Genomic DNA, 23,247 nt, shown 5'->3' with positions numbered 1-23,247 from the left:
TGACAAGTTTCTTACAATGATTGGACTGAAGCTTAAAAATTTCACATTAGATTTAATGAAGCCCCAGAAAAACAAGAACCAAAGCTACTTCAAATGAAGTTCCCAGCCCTAATGTGTAGCTAGCTCTGGTAGAATCTGTTACCAAACTTTTAACAAACCTGAAGTAGATGTACATCTGGCAGATCGTCTGTCTCTGGAACTTCACTACTTCCACTATTTTCCTCATTATCTCCATCATCTCCATCATCCTCCTCCTCTGCTTCATCATCCTCATCATCGTCGTCATCATCCTCATCTTCCTCACCAGGAAATGGAACAGTTTTCCCATAACCATACAAATTTAATAAATCTTGGATTGGCATTTCACCTTCCTAAAAAGGAAAAACACACAAGATGCATTTACTTACAAAGAAATGGCTTTATGCTTTACTGTAGGTTAAAACAAAGTAGGTTTCTGAAGGGTCCCAACCCGAAGCGTCAGCTTTCCTGTTCCTCTGATGCTGCCCGGCGTGCTGTGTTCCTCCAGTTCCACACTGTTGTCTCTGACTCCAGCATCAGCAGTTCTTGCTATCTCTATGTCAAAAGTAGTAGGGTTTCGTTAACATAGCTCTCTAGTTAATTCAATAGCTGCACACTCGGATATGTGATGAGATTCAATTTTATGAAGTTAACTCAATCACGAGGGAAAATTTGAGATGGCTCACAAACCAGATTGATATTTGACACTAAACCTACTATGAAAGGTCCCAGACGATATCCTAGACTACAATGAGTTAGCTTGCTTCTGCCAGGGTAGCCTCATATGATACTACAACACTTTATTCTTGTACAGATGATAGTTAATGCTGGCCTTGCCAAATGCCTATCTACAGGCCATCTACAATTGCCCTTGAAAGTGGTTAGCTGCAGCTGCCCTCTCAAGCTACTATTGTGGCGGTGCAGATTCTTAAAAGTGCTGTTAGGTAGAATTCAAAGTTTTGCTCCAATAATAAAAGAGCAGCTTTTTTTTTAGTTAGGATGATGAGCAATTCAGATGTGGAGTCTGCAAGTGGTGATGTTCTTGTTCTCCTGGACAGTAGAAATTGCAAGCACGGGGAGGTGCTGGTGAAAAGCCTTGGCTAATTGCTGCAGTGCATCTTGCATATAGTGCACACTGCAGCCAATGCACTGCTTGTGGATGGCATGCCAATTAAGGTGAGCTTCTGTGGCCTGGTTGGTTCTAAGCTTATCACGTGCTGTTGGAGTTGAATGGGTAGCAATGGTGTAATGGTAATGACACTGGACTAGCAATCCAGAGCTTCAGGTCAGTGCTTAGAGGACTGAACAATTTATGGCAAATGGTGGAATTTGAATTCAATAGAAAGATCTAGAATAAACAGCTGTCCTAATTATCATTAAAACCCTCCTGGTTCGCTACTGCAATTTAGGGATGGAAATCTGCCTTTCTTATCTGATCTGGCCTACAATGACAGTCCGGAACCATAGCAATATCACTGACTCTTAACTGCTCTCTGTCCAATTAGGAATGGGCAATAAATGCTGGCCTGGCCAGCAGTACCAACATCCTAAGAACAATTAAATAGAATTCAAAACACTCCTGACATGTATTTCACAGACTGTGGAAAGGCAGTCGAGGAACAGGACAGGAATCATTTATTGCATAGCCGAAGTAGTAGCGCAATGGTTACGCTACGGACGAGTAAACGACAGACTTTCACTAATTTGTGGTAATATGAGTTTACTGGGGAGGCTACGGCTATTTGGAAAAGTTAACTGTTCAGTAATCCAGGCTAATTCATGGGTTTGAATTCAAAAATTGCAAGTGATGCATTTTGAGTTCAATTATTAAAACTGGAGTTTAAAAAAAGGGGGGGGTTGATGATAACCACAAAACGATTGTCATTTATTGTCAAACCTGCCATCATTATCTGGTCTGACCTACAGACCTCACAATTTACCTACATACCAGAAATAACAGTGGCAAACCCAACTGTGTCGTCCTTGCAAAGTCTTCTGTGGGGGCTGTGCCAAACAGTTCCACAAACCGCTCAAGCAACAGCCTGAAAGCCATATTTACAGAACGGACGGAAGGCAAGTGATTAAGCCAGTTCACAACAAGCGAGCATGGGACACCACCCTCAAGAAGCAATGCAGTGGCAGCGTGGGGCTGAAGTGAACATATTCTGATGTATACTGATGTGATGTGCATCTGCACCTGTATAACTTTCCAATCGATATCCTGACTCACACAGACATCCTGAGCAAGGCACAAGAGGTATGCTAGCATCTTAACAAATAAGAAATGCATTCAGTGAAGGATGAGTCAAATTTTAAAACTACATTCCTTAGGTTCAGTATATCTGGTGTCTCACAAATTAACCCCATTTTCTGGGTTATCTTTATGACCCAATATTTAGGTATACAGAGTACAGAAAATTAAGAAAACATCGATAAAGCCCCATGTTAAATGAAATACACTTTTGATCTGCTCTCATGTCCTTCCATACTCTGGGTCTGACTTAGAGTATAATAAGACACATCAAGGACATTTTAAAAAGTCATCTTTTTGGAATTGTTAAGGGGCTGAGTTTTTTCACATTTGCAGTAATATCAGCATTCTTTCAGAAAAACAAGATATTACATACATTTGACAAGTGAAGTAAAAATAGAAAATTGCTTGAAATATGTAGGTCAAATAGCATTTATAGAGGGAGATGCTGCCTGAAAGGTCGTCAGCTTGAAAAAGTTCCTCTCAACACCGATGGTCTCTGTTTAAATAACTTACAGAATTCTCTAGTATCTTTCACTTTATGTTCATGACTTTCCATCACCCCCAATAATAGACAAGAGGCTGTGCTTACCTCATTACCAAACTAAACTTTATTGATCTTCATAACTTCTGTGCAAAAAAGTTTGAGTTATCATTGCATGCCACAGCCAGCACCATTTATTTCCTTTCCTCTCTTACCTAGACGGCCATAGCTAAAGGGCAACAACAATATGAGCTCAAGCAGGACAGCCGATTTTCCAAGCAAGCATGCATGGATGGAACTGGCTGAGGAAGTCAGCTGCAGCTGGGGCTTCTTAAACTTTTTCACCAAAAGATTCCAGTATGTAACTCATGGACAAGACAGGCAAAAAACATGACACTTTCTGATGCCAAAGACCAAGACTTGCCTAGCCTTGTCCTGCATATTAAACCTTAGGGCAACATACCTTACAACTTCACTCAATCTTACCCTACAGGCACCTCATCTCTAGAGGCTGTAGACGCTAGCAGTGGCTTCGCAGCACGAGCCTCCAGAAGCACTAGTATTTTAGATATGGCACGAGAGTTAATTCTATGCTTGCAGACCTGTTTAGGAACCTTCTTTCTCTATGAATGAATTTCTGTAGCCCATTGTTGTACGGACAGGCTGCGGCTCAAGAAAATAAAACATCTGGTGTTGCTCCTACTCATGCTAGAGCATTTCACAGTGGTGTGCTTCTATGCCTCAGCAAAGATAGATGGAAGAGCTATGTAAGGTCCTTCATGCTGTGAAGACTAGAACAGTTCACTTGAAGATGGGCTTAGTGATCAATAAGCTGTACAAAAGCCTGGTTCGGCCACATCTGGAGTATTGTGTCCAGTTCTGGTCCTCATTACAGGAAAGATGTGGAAACTCTGGGAAAAAGTGCAGAGGAGATTTACCAGGATGTTGCCTGGAATGGAGGGAAGGTCTTACGAGGAAAGGTTGAGGGGGCTAGGACTTTTCTCTTTAGAACGAAAAAGGATGAGAGGTGACTTGCTGGAGGTGTACAAAATCATCACAGGTATAGATAGAGTAAACAGGCAGAGACTTTTTCTCTAGAGTGGAGGTAGCTATTACGAGGGAGCATAGTCTTAAAGTGAGTAGACGCTGATATAGAGAGACGCCACAGGTAGGTTCTTTACTCAGAGTGGTCAGGGCATGGAACGCATTGCCGGAGAGGGCAGTGGAGTCGGCCTCATTAGGGGCATTTAATGGGCTGTTAGATAGGCATATGGATGATAGCATAAGATAGGGGTGGAGGTTAGATAGGCCTTGGGATTAGGGTAAAATATCGGCACAACATCGTGAGCTGAAGGGCTTGGACCGTGGCTATGTTCTAAGTGAGGTGCCTTCCAACTATGCAATCCCCAAATAAGCAACGAAAGCATACTGATGCATTAAAACATCAACGTCTCATATACTGGAACACTTCAATGTAACTAATCAAAAGTCTCCCAGCTTATCAGTTCTTTTTGGGCATAGTTGCTTTCTTGAACCTTCTGACTTGTAGAAACAGAGCAGACTGGCTACACTTATGGGAATTAGGGAATTGCATGAAGTTACTGACAGCTACTCTTTCAAGTACATACATTGAGAAATAGTAGTCTCCTGCCAGAGTGTGCTCAAAGTTAGAAGAGAGTAGGATCATCTTGAGATCCTGACCAGATGTTACTTTGTGCAATTTTTACTTGCTCTCAAACACACTTTAGGACTTTGGAAAATTGTACATCAAGAGTCGTTTGTTTATCTGAACAGGAAGCCAGTAGTTTACCCTCTAAGTCTAACAGTTATCCAGCAAGACCACAAATTATTCAGAATATGGCCTGGGCCTGAAATTTGAGTACGCCAAGAGTCATTTTTTTTTTAAAAGATATGATCCAGAACAAATGAGCCTAAACAAGTCTTAAAAATGAAATCAAATGTTAAATCATCCAATCTTTTTGGAATAGGTTAATGGATGATACGTTTCAATTATCAAAGAAAAATCTTTACTCTCAGCTCAAGCGTTAAGCTGTATTAAAATCAGTCCTAGTGTAACAAAAATGGAAGTTGTTGGAAAAGTTCAGCAGGTCTGGCAACATCTGTGGAGAGTTCTGTTCTGAGGCAAGGTCACCAGACCCAAAATGTTAACCGATTTCTCTTTGCAGATGCAGCCAGACCTGCTGAACTTTTCCAGCAACTTCTGTTTTTGTTTCTGATTTATAGCTTTTGCAGTTCGTTCGGTTATTGGCAAAACGTTAGCTGAACATTTTATGCTAGGACCAAGTACAGCAAGTCTCCACATTGCAAATAGATTCCATTTTGGAGTCCGTTTGCGAGTCAATTTATACACAAGTCACAATACATGCAGCACATTTTAAATTAGTCATTCGTAAGCATAGGAAATGTTTGCAAGTTAGATCTTTAAAATTACACACCTGCATTGGATCGCATTCGTAAGTACGAGCATGCATAGACATAAGATAACCACCACTGGTCAGCCACTGCACTCATATTTGAAAACAGCTCCTGACAAGTATTACTTCTTTTGGAAACTGCATACATCAACACATCATTGACTTTTCATCAGAACTGTGCTTTAATGCCAATATACAAGTACATGTATGCTAACACACAGAATGTATGAATGCCACAGAGAGTTCCATAATTCTACGAACAATAGATCAGGCAAGAGCTCCGTAGTCGCAGACTGGTGGTGGGCAAAACAAAGCTGAAGTTCTTTAAGAAGTTTTATCCAGAAATACTGATCCATGTTGATCTCTAGAGATCAGCCCTATAACAAGTATCAATCTTTAGTCAATTCACATTACACTATGGGACAAAAGAACAGCTAAAATCATTGGAAGAAAAGACTACGTGTCCTTAACAACATCCCAACAGCAATGAAGATGTGCTCTAAAACAAGGCATCCCTCTAGGCAGGCTTTTCCAGTGGAGCTACAAATCCGGCACTTATCCAAGGAAAATGTCTAGGTAGGTCATCCCCTCAAAATGCAAAACAAATCTAATTTGGACAACTTCAATTCCATCAGCCTACTCTAGTTAACAATGAAGTGGTGGAATGGTGTCAGAGTATTATCAAGCAGCATTTCCTTGCTGACAAACTGCTTACTGATGCTCAGTTTGGGTTCCATCAGTATCACCTGGCTCCAGATAACAGCCTTAGTCCAACCAAGGACCAAATGCTCTAATTTCCGTGGTGAAGCAAGAGTGTTTACTCTCAATATTAAAGCAGCAAGAAACCCTTGTAGAAGTAAAGAATTACTGGGGCAGCTCATCACTGATTAGAATCACAATCAGCTCAAAGAAAGGTCGTTGGAAAACAAATATCTCAGCTCCAGATCCTCAATGCAAGATTTCCTCAGGGCAGCATCTCAGGCAAAACCATTCAGCATTCATTTCAATTCACAACAACTCAGAAAAAGTGAGTATTTTGTGTAAAGATACAGGAAAACCTAAACAACATTCAGGAACAGACTCATCAACAATTTCCATTAGTGTTAAAAGGTGGATATGCAATATCATTACCACTCACCATGAATATCCCACGTGGGGGGGGTGGGGGGGTGACACCGCTAGTCATGCACTTAACTGGAGTAGCCAAAAAGTGTAAGATGTGTAGTATTCTGCATAAATGAATCATCTGATTTCATAAACACTTTCCACCATCCACAATGCACAAGTTATGAATTTAATGGAAGACTTTGCACTTGCCTGGTTAAAGATCGCTCAAACATGCAAGTAGTTCACCATCCAGGACACCAACAACAAACTTGCTTGACTCTTATCATCAACATATTGTGGTTTCAGTGAAGCAGCATGCACAAGATGCAACACAGCAAATTTCTTCTTCAGGATCATATCTAACAAACCCGTGACCTCTATAAAAAAATAAGTGCAGCAGAAGGAGGAGAATGTCCACCATCTGCAACAAAACAACTAAAAATCAAAACTCTTCTAAAATAAAACCAGACATCTGCAGACTGATGATGGTGGCTCATTATCTTCTGATGGGTAGTTTCAGATGGGTGAAAAGTGATGAGCATGCCAACAAGATGAGTTCAAACTAAATCGAAGTGTTGGAATGTATATAATAGGCCTATCGGGAATCAACGGATCACTGACTATAGCAGTTATAGATCTTGGAATGAGCACTTTGTAAAGACAATGTGCCTAGACATCTGCTGAAAGAGCTCCCATGTCATCACAGGGTGTTTCAGTGTTAGCGTTAGAAATATCTAGGTGCCAGAATAAGATTTGGTGAGTTTCAAAGTTAATTTTATGCCAGTATTATATACTTTTGGTAAGAAGTATTGACAGAACTATACTGATTTGATCACGAGTATTAAAAAAAGCTGGTAATAATTCTAACGACACATCCAGGGTGTTGCAAAAAACTGATAGTGAATTATGAGGTGACAAGAATCAATAGCATTCACACCATTTGAATTGGTATATGGACCTGTGAATGTTAATGTTAAGAAGCATATTCAGTGAAAGCATAGAGATAAATAGAATGTAATGCAGAATCTACTGCAGTTACAACAACACAATAAAGTACCTGGTTTAAACACACTGCGTAAAACCCCAGTGGATAGGCCATAATGTCCTAATGCTCCTGCTAATGCAAGACGACAATGTATAGGAAAACCCTATACGTTTAAATGGCTTGTCAGTCAAACATATTCCAAGACTACCAAAGGAAAATGTATCAGTGATAATGGGAACTGCAGATGCTGTAAAATCCAAGATAATAAAATGTGGAGCTGGATGAACACAGTAGGCCAAGCAGCATCCCAGGAGCACAAAAGCTGATGTTTCGGGCCTAGACCCTTCATCAACTCTCTGATGAAGGGTCTAGGCCCAAAACGTCAGCTTTTGTGCTCCTAAGATGCTGCTTGGCCTGCTGCGTACATCCAGCTCCACACTTTGTTATCTTATTATAAAGGAAAATGTATATTTTCCCTCACCATGCGGAGACAGTACTGTGTCACACACCCACTCAAGAGTGGGAAACATTATGCATCTGCAAGCTGGCAACACAATATATCAAGTCCTACATTGCATGGCAGTTCATCTACAGTTCGATTTAATCTCTTATTAAACATAAAGAGTGTAGGGGCATTCTTAAGAAAGAAATCAGGAGTGTAAAGAGGGATAGGAGATTGCACTGGCAGATAAGATTAGGGACAATCCAAAGAGAACTGGCAAACTGCAGAACTGCTTCCAATTATGTTTCTTTTTCTAGGAATCTAGGATAAACACTGCAGATTACCCAACATTAAGTATGAAAACTTGTGGTCCATGCACTAACATTACAAAACACCAAAGTGGGGACTGCAGAAGATATTGGTTTGAGAGAAATGAGGCTTTTCCAGCATTCAAGACGTAACTTGCACACTAATACTCAAATTGAAAAGCCACGTAAGCTGTGTCAAAACCTAACTGATGCAATGAGCTGCTGCCCAACCTGAGACTCAAGGTTAGTCAGGGATTTTAAGTTTTTGACAAACATATTCATAACCTTACAGCCAGATTGCTAAAAAAAATGTAAGCAGCTTTTTGGACAACATTTGCTGGATGCAGAAGTGAATGGACAAGATTACAGCCAATCCAGTTGTCTGACGTGAAGCCAACGTACTGGGTGTCTAAACCAAGTAGTTCATATCATGAAGGTGTTGGCACAATGATGTTTTATAGGGAAGTCCAGTATTTAATCCTGCAATTTGCAATGAATGGTTATTCACATCTAAGCCAGGTTGGTAGGTGACTTCAACACTAACCTGAAGGTGACGATGCTCTCATGCAGCTATTGATACAACTTGTCCCTACAGGGGCTAGGGATTAAGTTTTAGGATAACCGGGTAACAGTTATCCATATTTAGACATGGGGTGAATATTTCTTCCAAGTTGGAAATAGACCAACCCAGATAGGAAAACAAAACACGATGCCCCAAGCAGGCACAGCCACATTTCACTGCAGCAAGTGCCCAAAGAACTGGTTGAACAACTCTAATTACAGGTTCATCCCCAACTACAAGTAGACACAAGTAGATTCATCCCCAACTACAAGAACAAATAATTGTACTGTAGATGCAAGACAGCGTGGTTCGATTTAATCTCTTAATAAACAAAGAGTGTAGGAGCATTCTTAAGAAAGAAATCAGGAAAGTAAAGGGGGATAGGGGATTGCATTGGCAGATAAGATTAGGGACAATCCAAAGCGATTCTACAAGTACATCAAGAGTGAGATGGTAACTAGAGAGGCAAGCGGCCTTAAAGACCAAGGGGTCATCTCTGTGTTGAACATCATGAGATGGGAAACATGTTAAATGAACATTTCACATCAGCTTTTAATGTGGAGAAAGCAGTGGAGGCTAGAGAATGCAGGGAAAAACACTGATATTTTAAAAACAGTTCACATTACAGAAGAGAAAGTTCTGGAGTCTTACAGAATATAAAGGTGAATAAATCTCTGGGACCTGATCTAATGTATCCCAGAATGCTGTGGGAAGTAAAGGAAGAAATTGAGATGCCCCATGCATAAGTACTTATATCATCTACAAGTGAAGTGCCTGATGACTGTAGGGTGGCTGATATTGTGCCTTTGTTTAAGAATGGTTGTAAGGAGAAACCAGAAGCCTTAGACCAGAGAATCTGACTTCGGTTGTGAGTAAATTGTTGGAGGTGATTTTAAAAGATAGAACTTACAGACATGTCGCGGGGCAAAAATTGATTAAGGATAGTATCTCTCTGATGAAGGGTCTAGGCCCGAAACGTCAGCCTCTCTGATGAAGGGTCTAGGCCCGAAACGTCAGCTTTTGTGCTCCTGAGATGCTGCTGGGCCTGCTGTGTTCATCCAGCCTCACATTTTATTATAAGGATAGTAAGGATGGTTTTCTGAGAGGAAAATGGTGTCTCCCAAACTTGACTGAGTTTTTTGAGGAAGTTATCAATAACATTGCAGATTACAGAATACTGAACGGCCTGGACAAAGTGGATGTTGGTAAGCTGTTTCCATTGTGAGGAGGGACTGGGGCCCCGAGGGCAAAGACTTGGAGTAAAGGGAAGACCTTTTAGAACAGAGGCAAGGAAAAACTTCTTTAGCCAGAGAGAGTGGTGAATCTGTGGAATTCACAGGCAGAGAAGGCTGTTGAGGCCTTTATATGGATAAACTGAGTACATTTAAAATGGACATAGACAGGTTCTTGTTGTCCAGAGGATCAAGGGTTACAGGGAGAAAGCGGGAGAATACGGATGAAAAACACATCTGCCATAATTGAATGGCAGAGCAGACTCGATGGGCTGAATGGTCTAATTTCTGCTCCTATGTCTTATGGATGAGGGCAGAGCAGCAGACGTTATTTACTTAGACTTTAGACAAGCCTTTGACAACGTTCCATGTGGTATACTACTTAGTAAAGTTAGGTCACATTCGATTCAGAGTGAGCTTCCCAAATAGATGACATGCAAGTTGGCGGAGTGGTGGACAGTGTGGAAGAATGTTGCAGGTTGCAGGGAGACTTGGATAAACTGTAGAATTGGGCAGAAAGGTAGGAAATGGAGTTCAATGCAGATAAATGTGAGGTGATTCACTTTGGGAAGAATAATGGGAAGGCAGAATACTGGGTCAATGGGAAGATTCTTGGTAGTGTGGACGTGCAGAGGGATCTTGGTGTCCATGTACATAGATCCCCAAAAGTTGTCACCTAGGTTGATAGTGCTGTTAAGACGACATATGGTATGTTAGGCTTCCTGCTTTCCCGCTTTCTCCCTGTATGGTTTAGAAGGGGAGGACGCTAGGATGCTGTTTCCATTAGGCGGGGAGACTAGGGCCTGTGGGCACAGCCTTAAAATTAGAGGGGGTAAATTTAAAACTGAAATGAGACGCCATTTCTTCAGCCAGAGTGTGGTGGGCTTGTGGAATTCATTGCCAGAGTGCAGTGGAGGCCGGGACATTGGATGCCTTCGAGGCAGAGATCGACAAATTCTTGATCTCAGAAGGAATCAAGGGCTACGGGGAGAGTGCAGGGAAGTGGTGTTGAAATGCCCATCAGCCATGACTTAAGTGACGGAGTGGACTTGATGGGCCGAATGGCCTTACTTCCACTCCTATGTCTTATGGTCTTATTGGTAGAGGGATTGAGTTCCGGAGCCGTGATGTCATGCTGCAACTGTACAAAACGCTAGTGCGGCCTCACCTGAAATATTGTGTACACTTCTGTTTGCTCCGTTACAGCAAGGACGTGGAAGCATTGGAAAAGGTGCAGTGGAGATTTACCAGGACGTTGCCTGGTCTGGAGCAAAGGTCTTAGGAGGAAAGGCTGAGGGACTTGTGTCTGATCTCATTGGAGAGAAGAAGGTTAAGAAGGGATTTAATACAGACATACAAGATGATCAGAGGATTGGATAGGGTGGAGAGTGAGAGTCTTTTTCCTAGGATGATGACGTCAGCTTGGACAAGGGGGCATGGCTGCAAATTGAGGCGTGATAAATTTAAGACTGATGTCAGAGGCAGGTTCTTTGCTCAGAGTGGTAAGGGCATGGAATGCCCTGCCTGCCAATGTAGTTAACTCAGCCACATTAAGGGCATTTAAACAGTCTTTGGATAAGCACATGGATGATGATGGGATAGTGTAGGGGGATGGGCTTAGATTAGTTCACAAGTCGATGCAACATCAAGGGCTGAAGAGCCTGTTCTGCGCTGTATTGTTCTATGTTCTACACATAATTCGCTTAACGGGAGGAGACAGTCTGGTGGCAGTGGGTGGCTTTTCGGACTAGAGGCCTGTCACCAGCAGTGTTCCAAAGGGATCAGTTATGGGCTCTCTTTTGTTTGTCATTTATATAAATGATTTGAATGATATTATAGAAGGCACGGTTATTAAGTTTTTGGATGACACCAAAATTGGTAGCATAGTAGACGTGGCATAGTGGAGAATGTTTTGATCAAATCGGTCAATGAGCTGAAACGTGGCAGTGGATTCAATATGGATAAATGTGAGGTATTGCATTTTCGTACAATAAACAGGGCTAGGATTTGTATAATTAATGGTAGGGCCTTGGATAGTGTTGTAGAACACAAATGTTGGGGTTCAGGTATATAGTTTTTTGATACATAGTCACATAGTTTGGATGATTAAAAAAGCATTTAGCATGCTTCCTTTCATTGTTTAGTCCTTTGATTATAGGGGTTGAAAAGTCACGTTGAGGTTGTACAGGACATTGGCGAGGCCTCTTCTGGAGTACTGTCTCAAGCTTTGGTCACACAGTTATAGAAAATATATTATTAAGCTGGACAGCTGGGACATTTTCCCACTGGAACATAGGTGGTTTAGGAGAGACCTTAAAGTGGTCTATAAAATCATATTAGATACAGACAGGATTAATGGTCGGTATCTTTTCCCTAGGATGGACCATTTCAAGATTGGGAGCACATTTTTGAGGTGAGAGGAGAGAGATTTAAGAGATAAGAGAGGCAACTTCTTTCAACACTAAGGGTAGTTCACATGAATGAACTTCTTGAGGAAGCGGTAGATGTGGGCACAATTGCAACATTTAAAAGCTACTTGAATAAGTACATGAATGGAAAAAATTTGGAGGGGTAAAGGCCAGGAGCAGGCAGGTGGAACTAGTTTAATTTGGGATTATGTTTGGCATGGACTGGTTGGACCAAAAGGTCTGTTTCCTGTCTGAATGACTGACTATAAATACATTAATGAATTCAAACTGAGGTTGAGCTTCAAACATTCCAATCTGTTCAACAATGGAACTGAAAATTTAAAGGGCTTTCGAGGACATACCAGCCCAGGCTCTATGGCACATTATGACTCAAATGAAATCAAGGCACAAGGTTTGGAATCAATATGTATCAGGAATAAGGGCATGAGAAGTATTTCATAGCCACTTCTCAGAACTTGATTTTACTGCCACAAAAACATGCCCATCAACAGTAAAGGCTTGCTAAAAGTTGTTTTGACTCTAGTGTAACAGGGACTAGACAGGTCCATTTCCTACAAACTTAAATTACTATCGATAATGGAAATTTTAAATGTAATCAAAAATATTAGAAATACTCAGGTCAGGCAGCATCTGTGGAGAGAGAAAGAGAGCTAATGCTTCAGGTTAATGATCATTCATTAGAGCTACTGGCTGAAGAGATAAGGGCCTAAAGTAATTCTTTGAAAGGGCAAAGTACTCTTAATGGGTTTACATCTTAAACATTAGTATTACGTGAATATCTTGACCAGTTCATGTTTCAAATCATATCACAAAACAGAAAAGACTGTATAACACCAAGACAGGTTTTCCTTGACTAAAATAATTAAATCTTATTGTACTGTGATATGTTTGTAATCTTTATATACCTCTGCGAAATATGATTTCTTTTAATTGAATTCACTTAAAAGTATTCAAGGATTGTGACATAAATTCCATATTCTAACATTACTTTTATTCTTATGCTTACCTTAGTTTTTTTGTCCTCACGTTGATGAACTGAAATAATCTATAACTATTTATCTGAACTTAACCCTGAAGATCTCTATCAGATCACTCTCATCCTTCTCAGCGCCTGTAGAAAAAGCCCCAATTTTTCAATCTCTCTTCAGAACTGCAATTTGTCATCTGGCAATATCTGATGAATCAAACATTGAAACTTTAATTCAGTGCTCTAATAATAATGGAATGTCCAAAATTGTACACAATAGACAAAATAAACATAGCATCCTACCCCATTTGTATTCTACGCCTCTAAATTTGGTTTCTCAAGGATTCAGCTAAGTTTCTATTATAACCTACAGTGATGTTGCCAATTTTGATGACTTTTGTACGTGCATGAAATATTTTTCCTTCTTCACTCTGTTTAAAATCTCATGACAAAGTATATTTGCTTACCTTATTTCTGCTTCAAAGTGAATAGTCATTTATTTTAATTTCACCATGTTAGTATTTATCTACCTTCCTAATCTCTACTTTTCTTGTAGTCTTTACAACCTGAGATAATTTGCCTGAATTTGATGAATGCAGCAATGTTATTGATATTATTCCCATGACTCCAGAAAAGATTTATGTATTGCACATCATAAAAGGTTACCCCCCCCAGCATAGTTCAAATACCACTCTTATTTCCACTGCTCTTAATTTCCAGCAATATAAACTGCATCTACTAATAATAATGATTATGATGGCCACTTGGAAGAAGTGACAGTGAAGGGATGGTACAAACTATGGCAACAAATATTTGACAGTGATAATACCTGCAAGTCAAGAAGTCGTCCTTGTCACCACACTGTACTGAAATGGAAACTAATAGGAGCAAAACAAGAAGACCACAGAAATTCCATCAGCTAAACCTCCTCCACACTTTTTGGATTTAAAGAAAGGACCATTGAACAAATACTCATTGTTCCTGAAGCCAGCTCCACACAATTCAAGCAAAACTCTTTTAACTTCTAGACAGATCTGCTTCTCAACTTTCAAATGGCCAAAATCCAACAGAGGCTTAATAAAAACTTCAGACTCTCCGAAGCATGACAGCATTGATACTAATGAGAAAGGATGGGCATGTATTAATCATTCAGAAACAATTTTTCCATTAAGCTGCAAAATCACAATGTCTTAAATGAGGAAGCACAACAACAGAGAAGGAAGCAAGTCGTGTACTCTAAATCCAACTATCTGTGCCCAAAGATCTGTGGGCTGAGAAGTGCTTGCTCAGTTACGTGAAGATTTGTGTTTGAAACTTGCGACCCTCAAAGATCATCTGCAGAGTGGCAGACAGCCAGTAACAAACTATTATCGACTTGGCTCCAAGTTTAACACTAATGCTACATGTCATCCTACTTGCAAACGTACAAAACTGACAAGCATCATGAGAACTGGCCATGGAGTCTGTAGGGTTGGAATGTGGCTATATTCATACATTCCTACATAACACAACCAAGTCTGTATTTAACTCATCTGCTAAATGAACAAATTGCTATATTTATGGAAGTATACCTGTACGCTGATCAAAGTTGTGCGAGAGTTATATTCCTATAACGTCATCTTTCAGAATGTGTGTCAATTAGCAAAAATGCTGGCAGTGGATTAGGCCATTCAGCCCTTTGAACCTAATCTATCATTCGATAAGATTGGACGGATCTGGCATGGTTTCCTGTCTGCCCCAGTTTGACAAGGGAGTTGAGGGCTATCAAAAAATCTAACTAGATATTGAATACCTTCATAGACACAATCTCTATTAATTTTTGGTGAAGAGAATTCCACAGCTTAATAACCTCCTTATTACTATATTGAAAAATGTAAGACTATTAGTCTTCAAGTTTATCCTTGCGTCTGGGCTCCCCCACGAGAAAATATTCTCATGGTGTCTATCCTACCCAGTCTCAAGATCATTTTGTTTCAATAAGATTGGCTCTCATTCTTTTGAACTCCATTGGGCACAAGCCCAGGTTACCCAATCTTTTCTTAAAATAACCCTCTTGTCCCAGCAGTTGATTAAAAACTGAATGAAAATGAATTGCTCCTAATGCAATCAAATCACTTTTCAAATAAGGGCAATGAAAAGGGTACAAGATACTTCGGATGCACCACTAAGGCCCAGTACAACTGCAGTAAAACTTCACTTCTTTTATTTTTTACTTCTCTTACAATATATTCTAACATTCTATTTACCTTTGTAATAACCTGCTGCACCAGCTTACATTTAAGGTTCATGTAGGAGACCCAGAGCCAACTGTATCTCAAAATTCTACAACTTTTCATTTAAACAGTATTTTAGTATGTTCTTCTTGCTGAAGTGGACAATTTTACATTTTCCTACATTATACCTGCAAAATTTTAACCTATCTAGATCACTGTACTGACTCCAGACAGCCTCTTAATGGGTTATTTTCCCATAAACCTTGGTGTCATTAGCAAATTTAGCAACCACACATTCAGCTCCTTCATCGATCTCTTGATATTAATAGTAAATAGGTGAGGTTACAACACCAACCCCTGTATCATTGTATGAGTAACAGCCAGTCAAATCCAAAGAAATGTCATGGGATTCTGGAAGAGTTATAATCAATGCATCTATACTATTTTGGTAGCTGCTTCTTTTAAGACCCTAGGATGTAGACCTTCCGGGAAATTGGCCTCCTTTAGGTCTCATTTTTCTCTGCACCTTTTCCCTGCTAATGGCAACAATTTCAAGTTCACCTCATGATTGTGTGTTGGACATTTTTCTAAGTGTTCTACAGTGGAACCAATTAGAAAATATTTGTTTAGCTCCTCTGCTTTTTCAGCCAAAACCTCAAGAAAATAGTTATACCTAGTCAAAGGCTTTTCTGGGATATGTGCTAATCAACAGTAAATTCAAATTGATGATAGCTATAGAGAGATAATGGGAACTGCAGATGCTGGAGAATCCAAGATAATAAAATGTGAGGCTGGATGAACACAGCAGGCCAAGCAGCATCTCAGGAGCACAAACTCCTGAGATGCTGCTTGGCCTGCTGTGTTCATCCAGCCTCACATTTTATTATCTTATGATGATAGCTATAGCTTAGTTGTGAGCAATGCTTAAATGAATCAGTGAAATATGGATTTAAATCCTACTTCAGTTAGAGATTCCACTCAGGAATACAGCAGGTCTTTCCCTGGCCAACATTTATCCCTCAATCTACATTACCAAAACAGATTTTCTTCTCACTGACTCTGAGACTGTGATCTGCACTATATGGTCACTATCTCCCTTACATTTAAAACAATGGCTACACTTCAAAATAATACTTTCTTTAACTTTTGTGCTGCGGCAAAAAGATAAAACAACATCCTTAGCCCAAACTATTCTGCTTCCAACAATTTGAAACAATGACAACACAGAATATCACAGAAAACATGTCAAGATATAAACAGATAACAGAAAAGGATGGGTGCACAGGATTAAAACAATTGCTTTTATTGAGGATAAACGTCAACAAAAACCACCCTATTTGAATTGTTCATTCTTTATTAAAGCTTGTCATTTTAGCCACCAAGGAACAGAAGCATTTCCTTTATAGTAAGTCACTAGTAACTAACTTCTTACATATTTTCAAACTAATCCACAGATTTCCAAATGGGGGCCCATTTATGGACCAATGAAATTTTCTTCATAAACTTTAAAGATTTCCCAACCATTCATTTTACCGATCACACATTAAAAGCACTGAACATCAAGCACTGTTTTAGGATCAACCACCATCTGTAACAGCTTGAATACCTCAATTGCATAACTTGTAATTATTGCCAAGAATCTATTTGCAACACAGAGTGGTTCTACAGCATGGATTCAATTCCTGGATTGGCTGAGGCTGCCATGAACAACTCTCCTTTTCAACCTTTAAAAGCATGGTGACTCTCAGGTTAAACCACCATCAGTCATCTATCTCTAAAGAGAGCAGTCATATGGTCCAGTAGGACGGTGGCAACTTTACCTTTTTTAAATTATTCTCTAGCTACTGCATAGTATATTCATAAATTCTAGTTAGTACTATGACAATTTGATCATTCATTGAATCGCTGTAGTGTGGAAACAGGCCCTTCAGCCCAACAGGTCCACACACTCACAGCATCCCACCCAGGCCCATCCCCTTACAACCCACCTATTCTACACATCCCCGAACACTATGGGCAATTTTGCCTAGCCTGCACATCTTTAGACTGTGGGAGGAAACCGGGACACCTGGAGGAAACCCACACTGACACAGGGAGAATGTGCAAACTCCACAGAGACAGTTGCCCCAGGGTGGAACTGAACCCAGGTCCCAGACACTGTGAGGCAGCAGTGCTAACCACCGAGCCATTATTCCTTCACTTTGGAAATAAAGGTAATGGAGACTTTTAGGTTATTAGAACCTTCAATTTTTTTATTTTTATCAATTTTGAATTATAGGTTGGAAATGACTAACGTACTTTGGGATAGCTTGGGTTACAAAAGAAAAAACAGAACTAGACAAGCTTTGCTTGAGGCCAGGCCTGGAGGCTAACCACAGGCTCAGCCTTGATTAAGTTTTAGCAGACACAATGACCTTCCTGTTAAGGGCAATACGGATAGAGTTGTCTAACAAGGTCAATTCCTGGAATACCTAAAGGAGATTCTATATTCTAACAGATGGCAGATTTTGAACGGTGACTGCAGCCTAGGAGAGAGTCAGAGAGTTACACAACACGGAAACAGACCCTTCGGTCCAATTCATCCATGTGAAGTACATATTCTAAAGTGATCTAGTCTCACTTATCAGCATTTGGCCCATATTCCTCTAAAACCTTTCTATTCGAGTACCCATCCAAATGCCTTTTTAATGTTGTAATTGTACCAGCCTCCACCACTTCTTCTGGCAGCTCATTCTATACATACACGACACTCTGCGTGGAAAAAGTTGTTCCTTGGGTACCTTTTAAATCTTTCCCCCTCACCTTAAACTTATGCCCTTTAGTTTTGGATTCCCCTAAACTATGGAAAACACGTTGGTCATTTATCCTATCCATGACCCTCATGGTTTTATAAACGTCTATAAGATCAGCCCTCAGCCTCCAATGTTCCAGCCTATTCATCCATTCCCTACAGCTCAAACTCTCCAACTCTGGCAACATCCTTGCAAATCTTTTCTGAACCCTTTCGAGTTTAATAACAATTTTTCTACACCAGGGGGACCAGAATTGAAAGCAGTATTTAGAAAGTGGCTTAACCCAAAGTCCTGCACATGCAACGTGACATCCCATTTCCTATACTCAACGTACTGACCAATAAAGGCAAGTGTACCAAACACCACCTTCACTACCCTGTCTACCTGTGACTCCACTTTCAAGGAACTACGAGTCCGCACCCCAGGGTCTCTTTGTTCAGGAACACTACTCCGGGCTCTACCATAAAGTGTGTAAGTTGATAAATCTGTCAAGATGGAACCAGAATTCAAGTTTTTTGGAACCATGTTTTCTGGCAGATGGTTCTGGGCTACTGCTGACACACCAGGTTTGAGAAGGTAGGAGAGAAAAGCTTTGTAAGAAGTATTACTGCCTCATGTTCGGGTGAAATGAGAAGGTGACGCCGATTAACGTTTCAGGAAAAACAACCAAAGAATCCATATTTATACATGTGTACTATGCATAGTGAAGGATATTTAAATAATCTGGCCAATTTATTTATCCCTCAACTGGGCTTACCTGTCTGTCTTTTGTGAGAATGAAGCTAAAAGCAAAGTTTCAGGTTTAAAGCACAAGCATGAATCACCTTACTGTGCTGTTTAATTTTCTTAATTTTCTCTATACTCGTGTTGCAATGTAATTAATACATTTAAGTCTTTTAGGAAACAAAGCCTTGTCTGGAAATTAATTATTCACAAAGTCTGGGCGTGGTTATTCAAAAGTCCAGTTAGGAACTATTAGGGAGTCTTTGAGGTTTAACTTTACTGCCTTGTGTATACAAACTTAGAAGGGCTGCTTTGGCTTGCCTTCATGTCATAACCATGTGATCAAGTAATCATGCAGCTCTGTTTAATTGAGGCTATTGATGTAACTGGTAAACTGATTATTTTACATATGGAAGAAATATGAACAAAGTACTTGTCCAAATTAATATTCATTTAGAGTGAAATTATAGTGCATCAAGTTCAGACTGTGGCTATGGCTAAGCTGACAGCCATTTCCCTGAGAGAACGAAGAAATCCAACAGATGAATGCTCACAATAAGCTAAAATTCCAGGCTGGTTAACTCCAGGTCATCCAAATTCACTCATGTTTTTCACAGGACAATCAATGCAGAAATATGCTACGGAGCACAAAATAATGGGCAATCCATCATTCAATCTGGATATCTACCTTATGAGAGGAAGTTCAAGCCCTGCGAGAATGGATGTGAACATGTGAAAGTCAAAAGTGCTCCCAACGAGACAGAGAAGTTGACACAGCATGTTTAAATTACAGTGTGAAGGGAAAAAATGCTCTTTTTCACTCAACACTATGTCTAAGCTAAAGTTATGTTTGACCGCATCACACTTGCTCAAAGACAGCAGGCCAGGAAGCGAAAGAATAAGAGAATCTGAGATAACAAGGTGTGGAGCTGGATGAACACAGCAGGTCAAGCAGCATCTTAGCAGCAGGAAAGCTAACGTTTTGGGCCTAGACTCTTCATCAGAAATGGGGGAGGGGAAGGGGGTTCTGAAATAAATAGGGAATGACGGGGACGCAGTTCCAAGATGGATAGAGGTGACAGTCAAGTCAAAGGGGTGGGGATGAAGCCAGTAAAGGTGAGTGTAGGTGGGGAGGTAGGGAGGAGATAGGTCAGTCCGGAAAGAATGGACAGGTCGACCAGGTACTACCTCAAGCCGCACCCCCATTTCGTACTTACTAACCTCATCCTGGAAAGATCAAGGGGGCGGGATAAGATTAGTAAGTAGGAAATTGGGGTGCGGCTTGAGGTAGTACCTGGGTGATCAGTCAGTCCGAGGAGGACTGACCTATCTCCTCCCTACCTAAACTCAGCTTTACTGGCTCCAATCCCGCCTCTTTGACTTGTCTGTCTCCTCTCCACCTATCTTCTCCTCCATCCATCTTGGATCCGCCTCCCCCTCTCTCCCTATTTATTTCAGAATCACCACCTCACCTCCACCAATTCTGATGTAGGGTCTAGACCTGAAATGTCAGCTTTCCTGCTCCTAGATGCTGCTTGGCCTGCTGTGTTCATAAAAGAATAAGAACTTTTCCAGAGTTATCTTGCAACATTTTTCATTGTCTCTAACTGGGCAAGATCAGGCCTTTGTGAAGTGTAAACCTAATGAAAAACAAAGAAAATGTTACCCCATCTGCTACAGTTTTCATTTTGTTTTGCCTACAAATGTGCTGTTGAAACGGGGTTACATTGGAGTTTCTTGAGTCAGAATGTGATTTTAATGTACTTGAATGCTTATTTCAATTTTTTACGTAGATTCCTGCAGTAACACAATGCCTTGTGATACAAGAACTATAAATTATAATGCAACTCCTGTAAATATTTAAACTGTTATTATAGCGACCGAGATAAAACGAAATTTAGAAAAGTGATTTTCTTGTAATTTTCTTCAACTTTAAATGTTAAGAAATTATTTAACTGAATTTACTGATATGCACAGAGTAAGAGCAAATATTTATTTTCAAGAGAATAAGTGACAATTTTGATCACCAGGAAAACAGAAAGCAACACATGGTTTAAAATAATACTGATCAAACATAAACATAATTTTCAAGTTAAATTTAAATGGTTGCTGCCTTTGACTAGAAAGTCAAGTGCCAAAATGTTCAATACAACAAATTAAATAGATAGGTAAATTACAGGGTTTCCCAAAAGAAAAATAAGATCCCAGAAATCTCTGGAGGGTTTAGCACCATAAAGGTGACACATTTGTTAAACATGAGGACATGATTACTTGTCTGATGGTTAAAATTACTTTTCCATTCTTCACATACGTAATATTAGGAGAATTGGGAAAGGAGAAGATCATTCATTCATTCTATGCATTAATTCTGCATTCTTGCATAATTAAAGAATTAGTAATACACGATAGAATTTTAAATAAACAATTAGTTATCACTTACCCTTGCAAGATCTGCAATTTCAGAGCTGAAACTGTTGTCACCTTCCATCATTTCCTCTTCCTCAAGTGTTCGTTCGTCATCAAAATCATGTACAAGCATATCAACAGTTGGATCAAAATCATGGTCTTCTGAGCCTGCTGAACCACCTGTATAAGGTACATTTTAAAGAGAGAAAGAAACAGATTATGTAACATCTTCACAACTTGGTATAACTACCAATTACCCTCAATACCATTACAGACTTCCAGAATATTTAAGATTTACAATTTTAGCTTTTGCCTACCCATCTAAAATTGATTCAACAAACCATAAGTAGATGACTTTGCCAGCTCAAGTAATTGACAGAATTTGCAGTGAATTTAACGTCACCTTATAGGTCATACACAAAGACAAACCTGCTTTTAGAAACATGCATTCTTAGGTTAATTGGAATAGAGTCACTTTTTCTGGCACGATTTAAAAAAAAAATTCATGTTTTAAGATAATTGTAACTTAGAGCACTATTTCCATATTGTAATAAGACTAAAATCTTCATAAATCATAAATACAGACCTTAAAGAAAGTTTGCATTTACTGTACCTGGGCTCGAGCATCCTATGGAAGGCTGTAATTGGAAAAAAGAAACTTAAAAATTCACTATTGAAAACATTTTGAAAAAAACAAGACTATTTTGCTCACAGCAAAAGACAATACATTTTATTTCTTAGAGAAAGCAACACTGAAACCTTAACAAAATAACTATGATGTTTTATTTGTATTTATAAATCGCTCTCCTCAGTAATATAAAAAGGAAAAAGTTTGACGCCTGACAGCGGGGTTCAAAGTAGGGGCGGGGGTGATGGAGAAGTTTGCTTTTTTTAAAATGAAGCTAGGGTTTGGCGGAAATTCTAATCAGACCTGAGGTACAAAGTTTAGAGAAACTACTGAAACTTCAAAGAAAATTTCATAAGTATTGCATTTTCTAAGGTGGAATTTGTTTCAAGGAGGGAAAAAAAATGTTCGTCCTTATAAAATAAATTCCTCGCGGAAAAATAGCCAAATAAGGCCTAGCGGATATGGACGGAACTTCAACAGGGGAAGAAAAAGCGCGCCGCGAACCAGACTCCGGCATAGCGCCCAATATTTCCACAACTTAATAATTTTAAGGCAAAGGGGAAAAACGCAGAAAAAGTTTATCACTTGAATGTTTCCTCTTTAAAACTCTATATTTCTTTTTTAAAAAACATTTGATTTGAATTCACGATTAATGAAGATAAAGTTTGAGAGCAAACATTAAAAATAAGATTTCAAAATTAACTTTTGATGTTTTGTGAATAGATCAGTCTACTGACGGATCCGCCTTACCTCCGCCATTTTCTAACTTCGGGTCGGAGATTGAGGTCATACCATTGACCCGGATGCACTCAGCGGCCCGCCATCTAACGAATTCGCTGATTGGATTGGACAATAACCGGCTTCTCAGATCTATAAACTAGTATTATCCTGGCCCAGTTTCCTCCCCATGCCTATTTGCAAACAGATTTTCTAGTCTGGAGTCAAAATCGTTTTTAAAATGCCTCCGTAAGGTTACAATAAGTGTAAATGTATTTTCTTTGAGAAGTGACCAATCGCATCCCGGTTTCTTACAAGGTCGGGCACTGCGTCGTATCTCCTGGTAACGACCGTGCCCCTGACAACAGCGCCGTCTCTTAGGAACAGAGCAAGCGGCTTCCAGGACCAGCGGGCACTTTTACATCCATCCTGTTTCTACCCAGCCCAGCAAGACTATTGGAGTCACCGGAAAATCACAATGAAGAAACAAACTCCCTCATTGACGTGAGTTTTGCGAACTTAGTGGCTCTCTTTCTGGGACGTACCGA

The 23,247-nt window shown here is 39.9% G+C and overlaps 2 protein-coding genes across 5 annotated transcripts in view; one reads left to right on the top strand and one right to left on the bottom strand.

Moving 5' to 3' along the window:
* The window catches only part of LOC125456204 (mesoderm induction early response protein 1-like), a 65,371-nt gene extending 42,596 nt beyond the window's left edge, over positions 1–22,775 (bottom strand). For 3 of the 4 annotated variants that reach the window (XM_048539093.2, XM_048539091.2, XM_048539088.2), the window contains exons 1-4: positions 22,733–22,775; positions 21,968–21,992; positions 21,389–21,534; positions 159–371 (exon numbers count right to left, since the gene is read on the bottom strand). In XM_048539093.2, the coding sequence (XP_048395050.1) occupies positions 159–371; positions 21,389–21,534; positions 21,968–21,992; positions 22,733–22,741 (393 nt within the window). In that variant the 5' untranslated portion in view covers positions 22,742–22,775. Of the gene's footprint in view, positions 1–158; positions 372–21,388; positions 21,535–21,940; positions 21,993–22,732 lie in introns of all 4 variants that reach the window. The other variant, XM_048539092.2, reaches the window with a different exon arrangement.
* A 111-nt stretch (positions 22,776–22,886) lies between these two features.
* Positions 22,887–23,247, top strand: part of dnai4 (dynein axonemal intermediate chain 4) — a 116,597-nt gene continuing 116,236 nt past the window's right edge. Inside the window, exon 1 of the mRNA XM_048539720.1 lies at positions 22,887–23,203. Coding sequence (XP_048395677.1) covers positions 23,178–23,203 — 26 coding nt within the window. The 5' untranslated portion in view covers positions 22,887–23,177. The remainder of the gene's footprint in view (positions 23,204–23,247) is intronic.

Source organism: Stegostoma tigrinum, chromosome 8 (assembly GCF_030684315.1).
Source record: "Stegostoma tigrinum isolate sSteTig4 chromosome 8, sSteTig4.hap1, whole genome shotgun sequence".
In the NCBI taxonomy this organism is placed as follows: domain Eukaryota; kingdom Metazoa; phylum Chordata; class Chondrichthyes; order Orectolobiformes; family Stegostomatidae; genus Stegostoma; species Stegostoma tigrinum.
This window is presented reverse-complemented; position numbering and strand designations above follow the sequence as displayed.